We start from the raw sequence: 12,063 nt of genomic DNA, 5'->3' as shown, positions 1-12,063 counted from the left end.
TAAGGGAACTGAAACCCAGAGAGGTGAAGTAACTATACCAAGGTCACACAGATACTAATGGTAAACATGGGATTTAAATAGGAAGTCAGGTTTCAAGGTCTGTGCTGTGGAAGGAAGGAAAAAAGGAAGGAAGAAATGAAGATGGAAAGAAGGAAGGAAGGAAAGGAGGAAAGAAGAAAGGAAAGAAGGGAGGAAGGAAGGAAGAAACTGATCATGATAGAGTACATACAATGTGCCAGATTCACCCAAGGGAATACTTTGGAAGCTGGAAGACCTGGAAGGAGGTAAAGTATGTCTTAGTTGACAAACATGATGGTGTGATAGAAGTCTATGTCTAGGCGCTCCAGTCCTGTGAGAGGCATTTGCGGATGAGGCAGGAAGCTAAGTTTTCTCTGCTGTTCCATTTCAATATGAATCACTTCTTACTATGGTGCTGACAAGCAGCAATCCTCAACTGTTTCTGTTCATTGGGTCCACATTTCTGTTTATGAAAATCTTGGTCGTTAAGTCTGTCTTTTCACTCTGATGGCCATAGTATGTGTTGTGTGTGTATATAGTGTGTGAAGTGTCTGCATGGTGAGCAGTGTGTGTGTGTTTGTGTGTAGTGAGGTGTGGAGCCTACGTGGTTATATAGGGGTCAGTGGATGTCTGTGTGTGCGGTGCCTCCACGGCAAAATGTGAGTCTGTGTGTGTGCATGTGTGTAGATGTGTGTGATTGCATGGCAGGTGGTTGTATGAGTGCATATATGTAGCCTGCGTGGTGAATTTGAGTCGTGTGTGTGTGTGTGTGTGTGTGTGTGTGTGTGTGTGTGTGTGTGAGATGTATAGAGGTGTCTCCATGGTGAGAGTTGTATGGAAGTATTGTTAGCTATAGAACCAGTTGTGTCTGTGTGAGTGCATGTGCCCACGTGGTGTGAGCACTCCAGTGTGAATTTGGTTTATAATTCTAGATGGAATTGGAGCCAGACCTGATGGCTCACCATCCTGGACAAAGGTAGACCACCCCCCATCACTTCCAGTAAGGACTACTGAAGTCACAGGGAGCAGAAGCAGAAAGAGCATGACAAAAAAGCGACTGTCGTACTGCACCCCCAAGAACCTGTGGGGGCCCCCTACAGGACAGCGTTGGAGCTGCAGCTGGAATAGGAAATTTCCTCCAGAGGGCGCTATCTTCTCTCAGGCGCAAAACCTGCCCATTACTGACTTGAGTCTGAGATAAAGAGAGTCACTAGGATAACATGGATATTTTCCCAGGAGATATAAATGGATTTCAGATAATGCAATAATAGCATCTACTGGCTCCTCTTTGTGAGTCAATCTCCTACCAAGGCCACGATTAACTGCATTCCTATTTGTCAACTAGGCAGTGGATGTAATTCCTGCTTTCACCCCCTTCTACTCCCTTGTCCTTTCCTTCCAAATTCTCACAGCTTGGAGACATGCTGCAATAGCTCTTCCCAAGGCACAAGGTGGGAGAAGAGCACGTTCAGGTGAGGAAGCACAACCAGGAAGGCAGGAGAAATGGGTTAGCCCACAGGCAGATCAGTCAAGTCTGGAGCTTAGAGTTCAAAGCAGGTAATTAGGTCAGGACGGAGTGGCCCAGCAGGCAGGAATTAGGGGATAGGCCAGTCATAAGACAGGTCTACTGCCTGGAACCCAGACATCAGCTGCCAGAACTGAGAGGTCTGAGGTCCAGGTTTAAACAGGAGAGTGGGCATCAGCTGATTTCCAGGAATTGGGAGGCTGAGCCACGCAGGAAGAGCACGGAGCCAGGGCATAGGGCCAAGGAAGGATCTCGACCACTACAGTGGACAACCAGTTTAGTGGGGACATTTATAGGAGTCCTACAGATTAGACCCAAATCCCCAGATATGTCTAGCTCAAGGTTTGCTGGTGGAAGTAAGTGAGAACATGTGGCTGTAGTAAGATAGGGAAAAAATACCTTCCATTTCACCCTGTGCACCTTACCAAAAGTCCAAATTTTGTGTTCTGGAGAAAATCAGTCTCCCAGTAGGATGATTGCTGTGGTTATTTTACATGTACTATATTTGGTACATATAAACCAAAAACATTGATTCAAAGAAATTCAGTTAAAGTCAGGACTTGTCCTCTTGTATCACCCTAATTCCATCACTCAGACCGGTGCTTGGATTTAGAAGGAGTCATTTCTTTCCCCAGCAAAGGTTAAGACCCTTAAAATATCAATTAGAGATAGAGAATTACATATGTATTCTGTGAATTTTAACATATTTAATATATTGGTCCAAATAAAACAACATTAATATAATATATATAACGTTCACTATTTTCACCCCTGGTCCCTTGCAAGCTGTGCACATCTCCAGGGCAGAGACAAGGTCTTTTTGTTGCTTGTGATCCAAAGTTCTCAGCACAGAGCCCACTAATTGTCCAAAAATATTTAAATCAAGAGTTTCAATTTTTAAATATTTCTAGTGGCTTTTTTGCATGTTCATAGAACCTCAGATCTCTCAAACCAGAAATGACTTTAGACATTATCTACATCTCGTCCGTCTTCCCAGCTGGTGCAGGAATTATTTCTACCATCTTTTGAGCAAAAGATCATTAGCCTCCTGTGGATACTTCTAGCCAGTTCTTCATGAGACAACCTGTTCCATTGTTAGGCAACTAATTGAAATTTCTTATTCACAGTGTCCCTAAATCTGATTCCCTAATAACATCTATCAGTGTTCCTACTTGTCTTCTTCCCACTTCCCCTATTCCCAACACTATTATTTTCCTTTTCTTCAGGTACTACAATTGCCCATGTGAAGTTATTACAAGATCTCTCATTCTCCTAGTCACCTTCTTCTAAAATTAATGAATGTGGTTTAAAATATGGCACCCAAGCCCAGTACTATGCAATTTGACTACAGAGTATGGCAGGGGAAGGGGATAGCGATTACCTTCCTAATTCTGATATTTTTATGCTATTAATGGCACGTAAGATTGCACTAATCTATATAACTGCTACATTTTCCTGTTGGTTTTCATTAAACATTCAAAAAGCAGTTTTTTTAAAAAAAATTAAATTCAATCAAACTATTCCCTCTCACTCTATATAACTGATTTTTTTTAAAAAAGCCAGACATTAGTTTAGAATCTGATTGCTTGAAATCTTGTTATGTATTGAAAAATACTGTACTAGGAGAAGGGACTGGAACATTGGTAGGGACCTGATCTTCAACCAGCTTTCTGTTTCATTGCCCACCAAGTCTCTAGGCAGGCATCCTTGACCCTTCTCATCCCTCATGAGTCTCCGAGTTACTAAGTCTCATCAGTCCTATGTCTAAATATATGCCTGTCTGTTTCCACTGCTACTCTCTTGATTCATGAAATACTGCAGGATCTTTCTAAAACGCAAGTTCCATCAGGTATTCTCTGCTCAAAATGTTTCAATAGCTTTCCAGCTCCTCCCTTCACGGAGCTTAAAGGTCCCCTGCAACCTGAAATTTAGCATCCGCCTGTACATTTCATGTTTCAGTCATTTCAATACGCTTGCTGTTCCCTCATGTACTTGGCTCCTTCCTGATTTGAGGCCTTCACTTGTACGTGCCAGGCATCGCTCTAAATGCTCTACACAAATTAACTCACTTAATCCTTATCACCACCCTCTGAATTACTCCCATTTTACAGATGGGGGGGATCATATGTTAAATGTTTTGCCCAGAGTCATGCAGTTAACAAGTTGTACAGCTGGATGCCTCTCGTAGCCTGAAATGCCTTCCCTTTCTTTCTCCTTGACAAACTCCTACCTATCTTTCAAGACAATTCAAGCAGTAGTTCTTCTGGGAAGTCTGCCTACCCCCTGATCTTAACCAGCAGGTAGCATTTGTCATTCTGGGCTAATTGTTTGCTAAATGATTGTCTCTATCTCTCTCTAAGTAGTACCCCCACTGAGGATAGGCACATGTCCTACTCTTCACTGAGTCCCCAGAACCTATATTCTGTGCCAGGATTTTAATGAATGCATTGATGAAGGGACTCATTAATGAATAAATAAATTAACTCCTTACAGGGTTCTTTTTGTAGTTGTAATATGGCATCATAGCAATTTGCCAAACTGTCAACTTTTGGTCATCAATTTTTACTGTAATGCACACAAAAATCTGGCCAAAGCATAATTGTAGACCAGCTGTCTCCTGAATATCAGCTCAATTATCCCAAGTTTATTTAAGAACAAAACAGATTTCTGGAGTGCTCTGGAATGATCCAAACATGCACAGTGGCAGGAAGTTTTTAAGTCACTAATTACTATTTGTTCAGATGTCCTTTGAGTGTACATCTCCTTTAGAATGAGAATTAGTCTAAGAGTGAGCGATGGAATCTGTGCAGAGACTCAGGAGTGCTGAGTTGCCACATGGATGGTCAGATGGGCAATGAGCAAAGAAAGGAGCAATGAACCCTGTGAAAAGTAAACCTGAAACTTTTCTACGCAAAATATTCACCAGGAGAAAACAAATACTGAAACTCAGATAAGCATGTGAAACCTTGAAGGAGAGGCACAATAGCAAAGCACTTGCCTTGCTGACCCACCTATGCAAACACCACCAAAGGATCTAGTATCCATACTGTATTAACTATATTTTCTTATGTTCTGTATTCTCAATGCTCTGGCATCTAGGTCCTCTATGATGACAGGAGGGGAGACTGCCTTCCCAAGGCTAGCCACTTCTTAGAGATAACAAACAAGTGTACCTTTCACAGCAACAAATCCAAAGCCCACACCCCCAACTTCTTTTTATCAAGCTTTTACACATCAATCAATATTCCTCTGCCCTAGTCAACCCAGGGCCAGATACCAGATAACTCAGTAAAATCCCTTTACCCCCGAGCCAGCTGAAATTATTCAAACTAGCCAGTCCTAAACCTGCTTAGCCTGGTTTCCCTGACTTGTCCATTTCTTCCCACAAAAACCACATACTTTCATCTCCTGGTACTTCCTGGTCCCAGGTATATCCACTTTAAAGCTAGGAGACCCACAAAGCCGGTTCCATGCCTGAGAAGACCAACATTGAACAGCAAATGTATGGTAGGCCCGCCTTACCGGGGGAGACACTTTCCAAGACCCCCGTAGATGCCTGAAACCACAGATAGAACCAAATCTTATGTTTACTATGTTTTTTACCTATATTCACACACCTATGATAAAATTTATAAATTAAGTACGGTAAGAGATTAACAATCATAAGTAATAATAAAATGGACCAATTATAACATTATGTGGTAATAAAAGTTATATGAATGTGGTCTCTCTTTCCCCCAAAATATCTTATCATACTGTACGCGCCATTCTTCTTGTGATAACGTGAGATGACACAATGCCAATGAGAGAAGATGAAGTGAGGTGAGTGATGTAGCGTTAGGTCACTATTGACTTGACAGTATGTCAGGAGGAGGATCAAAACTAGCATGGGTTTCTTTTTTCTTTACAATTTCATGGATAGAAGATTTGTTGTTATTGTAGATCTCAGCAACCTCAGCCTATGATTTTTTTTAATTTCCATAAGTCAAGAACGTTCAGCTTTTAACTTAAAGAAAGCACTTTATAGCTTCTCTTAGTCACATCCAAATTGCCAGCATCATTACTCTCGCGCTTTGGGGCCATTATTAAATAAAATAAGGGTTACTTGAACACAAATGCTGTGGGATGCGGATAGTCCATCTGAAAACCAAAATGGCAACTATGTAAGTGAATAACAGGTCCCGAGCTTCTGCAGCTGTGGAGACGCCAGAGAGAGGGATGATTCACATCCTGAGCAGGACTCGCGAGATTTCATCACGCCACCCAGAACGGTAGGCAATTTAAAACTTATAAATTATTTATTTCGGAAATTTTCCATTTAACATTTTTGGTTGACCCAAGTTAACCAAAATTTCAGAAAGTGAAACCACGGATAAGTGTGGGGCGGGGACGTCTATATATTAAATGTTATGGTTTAACTCAGTGAACAATTTCTTCTTCCTTTTGTTCAATCCACAAACTTTATTGAGTGCCTGCTAGGAGCAAGCCTCAGGATTCTGAGGATACCAGGATAGATAAGATGGGATTCTGGGCTTTAACAGAGGAGCTGTTGATGGAACCAAGCTGTCCTGAGTATCTGTGAGGCTTCCATGAAAGAACACCCTTCAATGACTTAGGATTCCAAGTCTAATCACGGGTTACTTGCTTTGGCTTCAGTGCCACCTTCACCACCATGAGACAGGGGCACATGTCAGCATTGTGCATTCCAATTTCTGGGCACAGAGACAATTTTATGGGCTCATCCTGTCCAGATTCTACCATGAAAATACAATTCACCTACTTTGGGTCATACAGTATGTTTGTAAACATATCAAATTATGCCATTTTTTGTTGGCACAAGAACACAGTGACTGTTCCTTAGGTTTATTTTGGGAGTGAGAAATGCCAAAGACAAAACAGGTTTTTCTATACACTTTTAAATAACTTTACATGTATTTGAAACATGGCAAGAAAATAAATCTAGAATTGAAATTAATCTTAAGCTTATTTATTGAAATTAAGTCTCAGAAAGCAGTCAGAATCTTAGCAAATGGAAATTTCTCCTGAAATTAAAGGTAAATGCCTTTGATGGATGTAGAGATCTATTAAATGTATTATTTTTGAAGCAACTAAATTATTAAAGTCAATTTTCCCTCACTGACAATGTAGTCAGTTTTCATGTATTTATTACTGTTGTTTGAGATTTATTTACTACTGTTATTTAACCATGAACTAAGGCACACATTTCAATTAGCAAGAAATCTAAAGTTATGACATCTGATGGCTCCTAGCTATTCCCTCTATGTGAATAAACAGCCACAGAAAACCCCTTTTTGTCTAGCAAATGCCGTTCCTTTACCCCCATTCTTATGGTGTAGATGATAAGAGCATAGGGAGAGAGAGGTGAAGGAGTTGGGAGGTGAGGGGAGAAGGGTTCATCCTATAGGTAGCCAGCATCATCTACATGCCAACTCCCAGAATAGCATTTGGTTTCATTCCACTGAAATCCTGGCACCTTTACTTGGGTCATATGGTCATTTGAGGTCGTTTAAATCTATCTCCATCCAGATGCAGATAAGATGCTAAACAGTCAAGAACAGAGGAAGCCAGCCAGCCAAGATAATAGATAAGGAGAGGGGAAAAAGGGCTAATCTCATGAGCAATTACATTAGAGGAGCCTTTTCCAGCTATAATTCTTGGTGAACTTCTACTGAGAAGTGATGAAGCATTGTGATGCTCTTGAATTTTACTTTAGGTTGAAAGATACTTTGAGGGACTCTTGGAGTCCAGCTCATTCAATTTATGGAAGAGGAAATTTATGAATGAGGCACAGAGTTTCATTGCCAAAGTCAAAGTCTCACGCCTAATTAAATAAAAGGGTCAGAACTTGAAGATCCATCTGTCAATTGCAATCCAGTGATCTTCCTTTTTGTTGCCTAAACACATGTCTTAAATTGCTCCTCAATTCATGACACTCTAGCCTTCCTCCAGTAATACAATTTTGCCCTCAAGATGAGCTATCTGTCTCACTCATCATTTTGTTCATTCATTCATTTTCCAAATATATATCCAGAGTCCAGTATGTGCCAGGAGCACAAGGAGAACACAACAGATCAGGTCCCTGTCCTCAAGGTAACCACAATTTAGCTTTAATTTCTCCTTGTAGCAATGCTTTTTGGATCCAGCCTTCCCCACCATAAATTACTGCTCCTCTTTCTATGAGGAATACTTTGATTCATGGTTAAAACACACCTATTAACATTGACACAAGAGAAGAAAAAAACACAACAAAACAAGTGACACAACTGTTAAAGAGAAAAACCATAGGCCCAAAATGGAGTCACTTGTGCTAAAAAGCACATGACACCAAACCTAGATTAATAATACCTAAACTAATTGCAGTTTCAACCTTCTCCAGGAATGTAATATTAATTGTTCAATCTGGAATTTTCTGGTCAGCAGCAATGAAGTAATCTGTCATGTGGGCCTTCTTCATCCTCCTCAAAGGAAATTGAGGCAGTCTGCCTAAGACACCTCCTACCCCCTACTCTGCACATTCCCCTAAGAAAAGGTAACCTTACCTGAAATAACCCTTTCTTTTCTTTTACTAATAACTTCTTTGTCCCACACAAGTTTTGCCTATAAAAACCTTCCATATTGTACATCTTTTCAGAGCTCTTCTCTCTCTGCTTGCTGGATGGGATGCTGCCCAATTCTTGAATCACTCAATAAATCCAATGAGATCCTCAAATTTACTCAACTATGTTTTTGTTTTTTTATGCAGTCTATAGTGGATAGTGCATCTATAGTGGACACAGTCTATAGTGGACAGTGAAGTGCTTTTGAAATTGAGTCAAGAAGCTTTCAGGCCGCAGTGGGGATTGAATTACAAGTGTCCCTATGGTGTTTTCCTGAAATTTATTCCACAGAATTGTAGTTGAAGGGGGCCTATATTTTTCACACTAACTGTAAATGCTCCTTGTCCAAAGAGGTGCTGGCTTACATCAAATCTTTAAAGGATGTAGTCACTATTAATCTAAAAGAATCCCTAAAAAATGTGGTTATGCTGGGGCACCTAAGAGGGTTAGCAAAAAGAAAGTTATGACTCTGGCAATGAAGTTATGTAACCAGCAAAGGAAAAAAAAATCCAGTTGCTTAAAATGTTTTCTGTTCTTTTTTTCTTAAAGGAGGCTTAATCTGGCTTAAGTCTAAAAAGATTCATCTCAAATTGACAATGTAGGATTAAATAGTTTATTATTTTGAAATGTGATATAACCATTTTCATTCCTCATTTACTTCTGAGTTCTTTTATCAATTTGGAATCATTGTGATGTTTGAAAACCTATTGGTATAAAAAGCTTTTTCAACACCCCCACTGTTATGTTTTCAAATAGGAATAAGGAAAAGTAATCAGCATTGTCAGCAATGATTCCACATAAATAAAGAAACCCAAATTTGTGAGTCCCCATTTCCTTTGGAAATATGAATCAGTCTCCTGATGTTGAAAATAGATTTCTGTAGTAACTGTATCTTTTATAAAGATTTTGATTCATGATGAAAATAGTAGAGAGATTGTGTTAATTTTGCATATTCTAATTGAAACATTGTCAATGGACAAAAGTTTTCAAATTATTTCTCATGTGCAGGGCACACAGCAGATATAAAATACATTAATTTTACTATCAAGCAGCAACATTAGGAGGATAAAATATTAAGGGTAGAAGGTCCTAATAATTCTACCCTTAAAATAGGTAGAATTAGAACCCTCCTAATTAGGACCACCATGAACATTATATAATAACAAAATTTCTAACCCCATGTTTTCTAAGATGCATTTGGGGAAGTAGTCACTGAAGTCATACAGAAATCTACCGTGTTCTTTATCCCATTTTGGAGCTAATGCTGGATGCCTATTTTTCCAAATATCTGGGTTTTGTTAAGGAATATAAAATGAAGGATAATAAGGCAAAATATTTTTTTTTAAGACTAAGCCAGTAAAGGACAAAGAAATAGATTTATCCACATGACATATCTTTTACTCACTGCCCAAGGTGGGAATGGGCCAAGACGGGGCCATGGAGAAAGAACGACCATAAGAGGTGTGCAGAATGACAACAGTGTCTCCACAACACTCTTCTTTAAAAATTATTCCTTGTACCTAGGGAAGTCTTCCATAGCGGAAGGACCAATTTTGAAATATCCCAAAGAAAGTTAAGAAGTTGGGACTGAAGAGAGACATAGCATCAATTCTTCAAATGAGTGCAGGAAAGTCCATTTTATTTGACAGCCTACCTGGAGTATCCAAGCTTGAACATTTCCATTGATTGTCATTAGAAAGCTCCTGGCTTTAGCTAAGTATCTCTCTTTATCCTTTGGCACGTACTGTGGACTAATGACGTGAATACTTGACACAAAATTCCATAAAATATTATGCTTTAGTAACTTCCTAGTTAAAATTTTATTGCATTTTCTTTACTGAGGCCAAGGTACAGTTTCGCCATTTGATCGTGAAACATCTCTATTTTATAAAATACCAGGGGCGATTTTTAATATAATAAACCCACAATGTGTCATAGATTTGTAAACATATCAAACAGGCAGAAAGCAGAGGCAGACAGTGATTTTTATAATGACAGAAAAGCAAGTAATTGTTTCCCTGGGGGTGTCCTGAGGTATGAGCAAGTCTTTTTTTAAAAAGTTCCCTCTTTAAGATACATATACTTGTAACAGTTTCTAATATGCATAACCATGAAAGCTTGCCTACATATTTTTTAAATAAAGTCAAATAACAGGGAAAGTTCATGGGCATTTTCCTCTACTTAACTACTTTTAGAATTCTTCTAGCTCTGCTATTTTATCACTAAACATAATAATATGGAAACCCCTCTGAAAATTGAATTTCTTCTTCACTCAGTGCTGTCCTTCTTGTCACTCTAAATATACAGAGGGTGCCAAAAAAATGTGTACACATTTTAAGAAAGGAAAAAAACTATTAAAATTGCAATGCTCAATATATACTGGTAACAAAAGATGGATACAAGTCATGTTTGACTTCTGCAATTACAAGAGGTGCTCAAAGTGGTTACCATCAGCGTCCAGACACTTCTGATTATGGCAAACTACTGCTTGAGCAACATTGACCAAAGTGTCCACTTGTATACATTTTTTGGCACCCCATATATATATATATATATATATATGAATCATTCTGAATATATATATGAATATATACACATATATATGTGCATGTACATATGTATGTATGTATTTCAGGTTTAGAGGGCTTGAGGAAGCATAGGATAACCTGTGACTTGCTGACAGCATAGATAGATAGATAGATAGATAGATAGATAGATAGATAGATAGATGATAGATAGATAGAGATATATAGATATATATATGAATGAAAGAGTCCTCCATGACACAAGATGGAGGGAAATTGAAATTAGCTTTTGAAACAAGCCAGTCACTTCCACCCTGTTTTTTTCTTCTTTTTTTTTTTGGAACCTATCATTTGCATTAGGTAATTCTGAAAGATCCATAAAGCTATTCTTAACTTTCCTTTTCCATACAAAAATATGATTTAGTTCTTTCAGCCAACATTCATACACCCCATCAATCCTGGGCAAATCATGGCACTTTAATTAAGCGTTCAGTCTTTACAGAGTTAATTGACTGTATACAGCTACTTCAGCATAGTGATGAGAAAAGTGACACTTTACTTCCACCCCAAACAAAGCTATTATATTTACCTTCTACTTTGAAGATAGTAAAGTGCGGCCGGCAATGGAAAGAACCCAACGCGTTACCTGCGCAGTTCATCCACAGACCCTGGTAAACCCAAGTAGCGGTTATCACCGAAGATGCTCGGGTGGTTACTTTCCACTCATTGGACGCGGTGGCAGCAACGAGAGCTCCAAACCCTCCAACACCAAACACCAAAGCCGAGATCTGTGCCCTGGACATGTCGCTCAGCCTCCAGTGACACTGTCCAGACAGAACACTTTGGTGGTCTAGGCATGCAGCGGACAAATAACACTTGGACAAGTGTTACAGCAAGTTAATGTGGGTAGGTGGCAATATTTCATGCTCAGGTGTCCCGAGGAAGTACCAGAATTCAGAATAAAGTCTGATTTACCAATGGCATTTTAAAGATAGCCTAGATGATCTTTCTAATTTACTACATGATGTTTCACCAAAATTTTGTAGATGGAGTTTAAAGGTTTTAACTTCGCAGATTTTTTTTCCCCTGGCACCATACATAGTTAATGCTTAATTTTCTGTTAGCCAGAAGCTTAACGAACCATGCAACTACCAGATATTACAAAGTACAAATTATACAGTAACAGTTAAGGCTTTTTTGACCAATTGCTTTAGTCTTGCCTCCTTCTGAATCTTTATATAAATGGAATCATATTGTAGGTATTCTTCTGTAACCTATTTTTTTACACAATATTACACTTGTGAGATTTATCTCTGTTCAGGAATGTAGCTATCATTCATTAAATATAACAGCTGAACACAATATTTTATTAAGTGAA

The 12,063-nt window shown here is 39.0% G+C and overlaps 1 protein-coding gene across 2 annotated transcripts in view; it reads right to left on the bottom strand.

Moving 5' to 3' along the window:
- The window catches only part of CLDN10 (claudin 10), a 103,045-nt gene extending 91,305 nt beyond the window's left edge, over positions 1 to 11,740 (bottom strand). Inside the window, exon 1 of one of the 2 annotated variants that reach the window (XM_019737174.2) lies at positions 11,332 to 11,740. In XM_019737174.2, the coding sequence (XP_019592733.1) occupies positions 11,332 to 11,488 (157 nt within the window). In that variant the 5' untranslated portion in view covers positions 11,489 to 11,740. Of the gene's footprint in view, positions 1 to 11,274 lie in introns of both variants that reach the window. The other variant, XM_019737173.2, reaches the window with a different exon arrangement.
- Positions 11,741 to 12,063: the final 323 nt, after the last annotated feature.

Source organism: Rhinolophus sinicus, linkage group LG04 (assembly GCF_036562045.2).
Source record: "Rhinolophus sinicus isolate RSC01 linkage group LG04, ASM3656204v1, whole genome shotgun sequence".
Classification (NCBI taxonomy): domain Eukaryota; kingdom Metazoa; phylum Chordata; class Mammalia; order Chiroptera; family Rhinolophidae; genus Rhinolophus; species Rhinolophus sinicus.
Note: the sequence above shows the minus strand (reverse complement) of the source record. Positions and strands in the feature narration are given on the sequence as shown.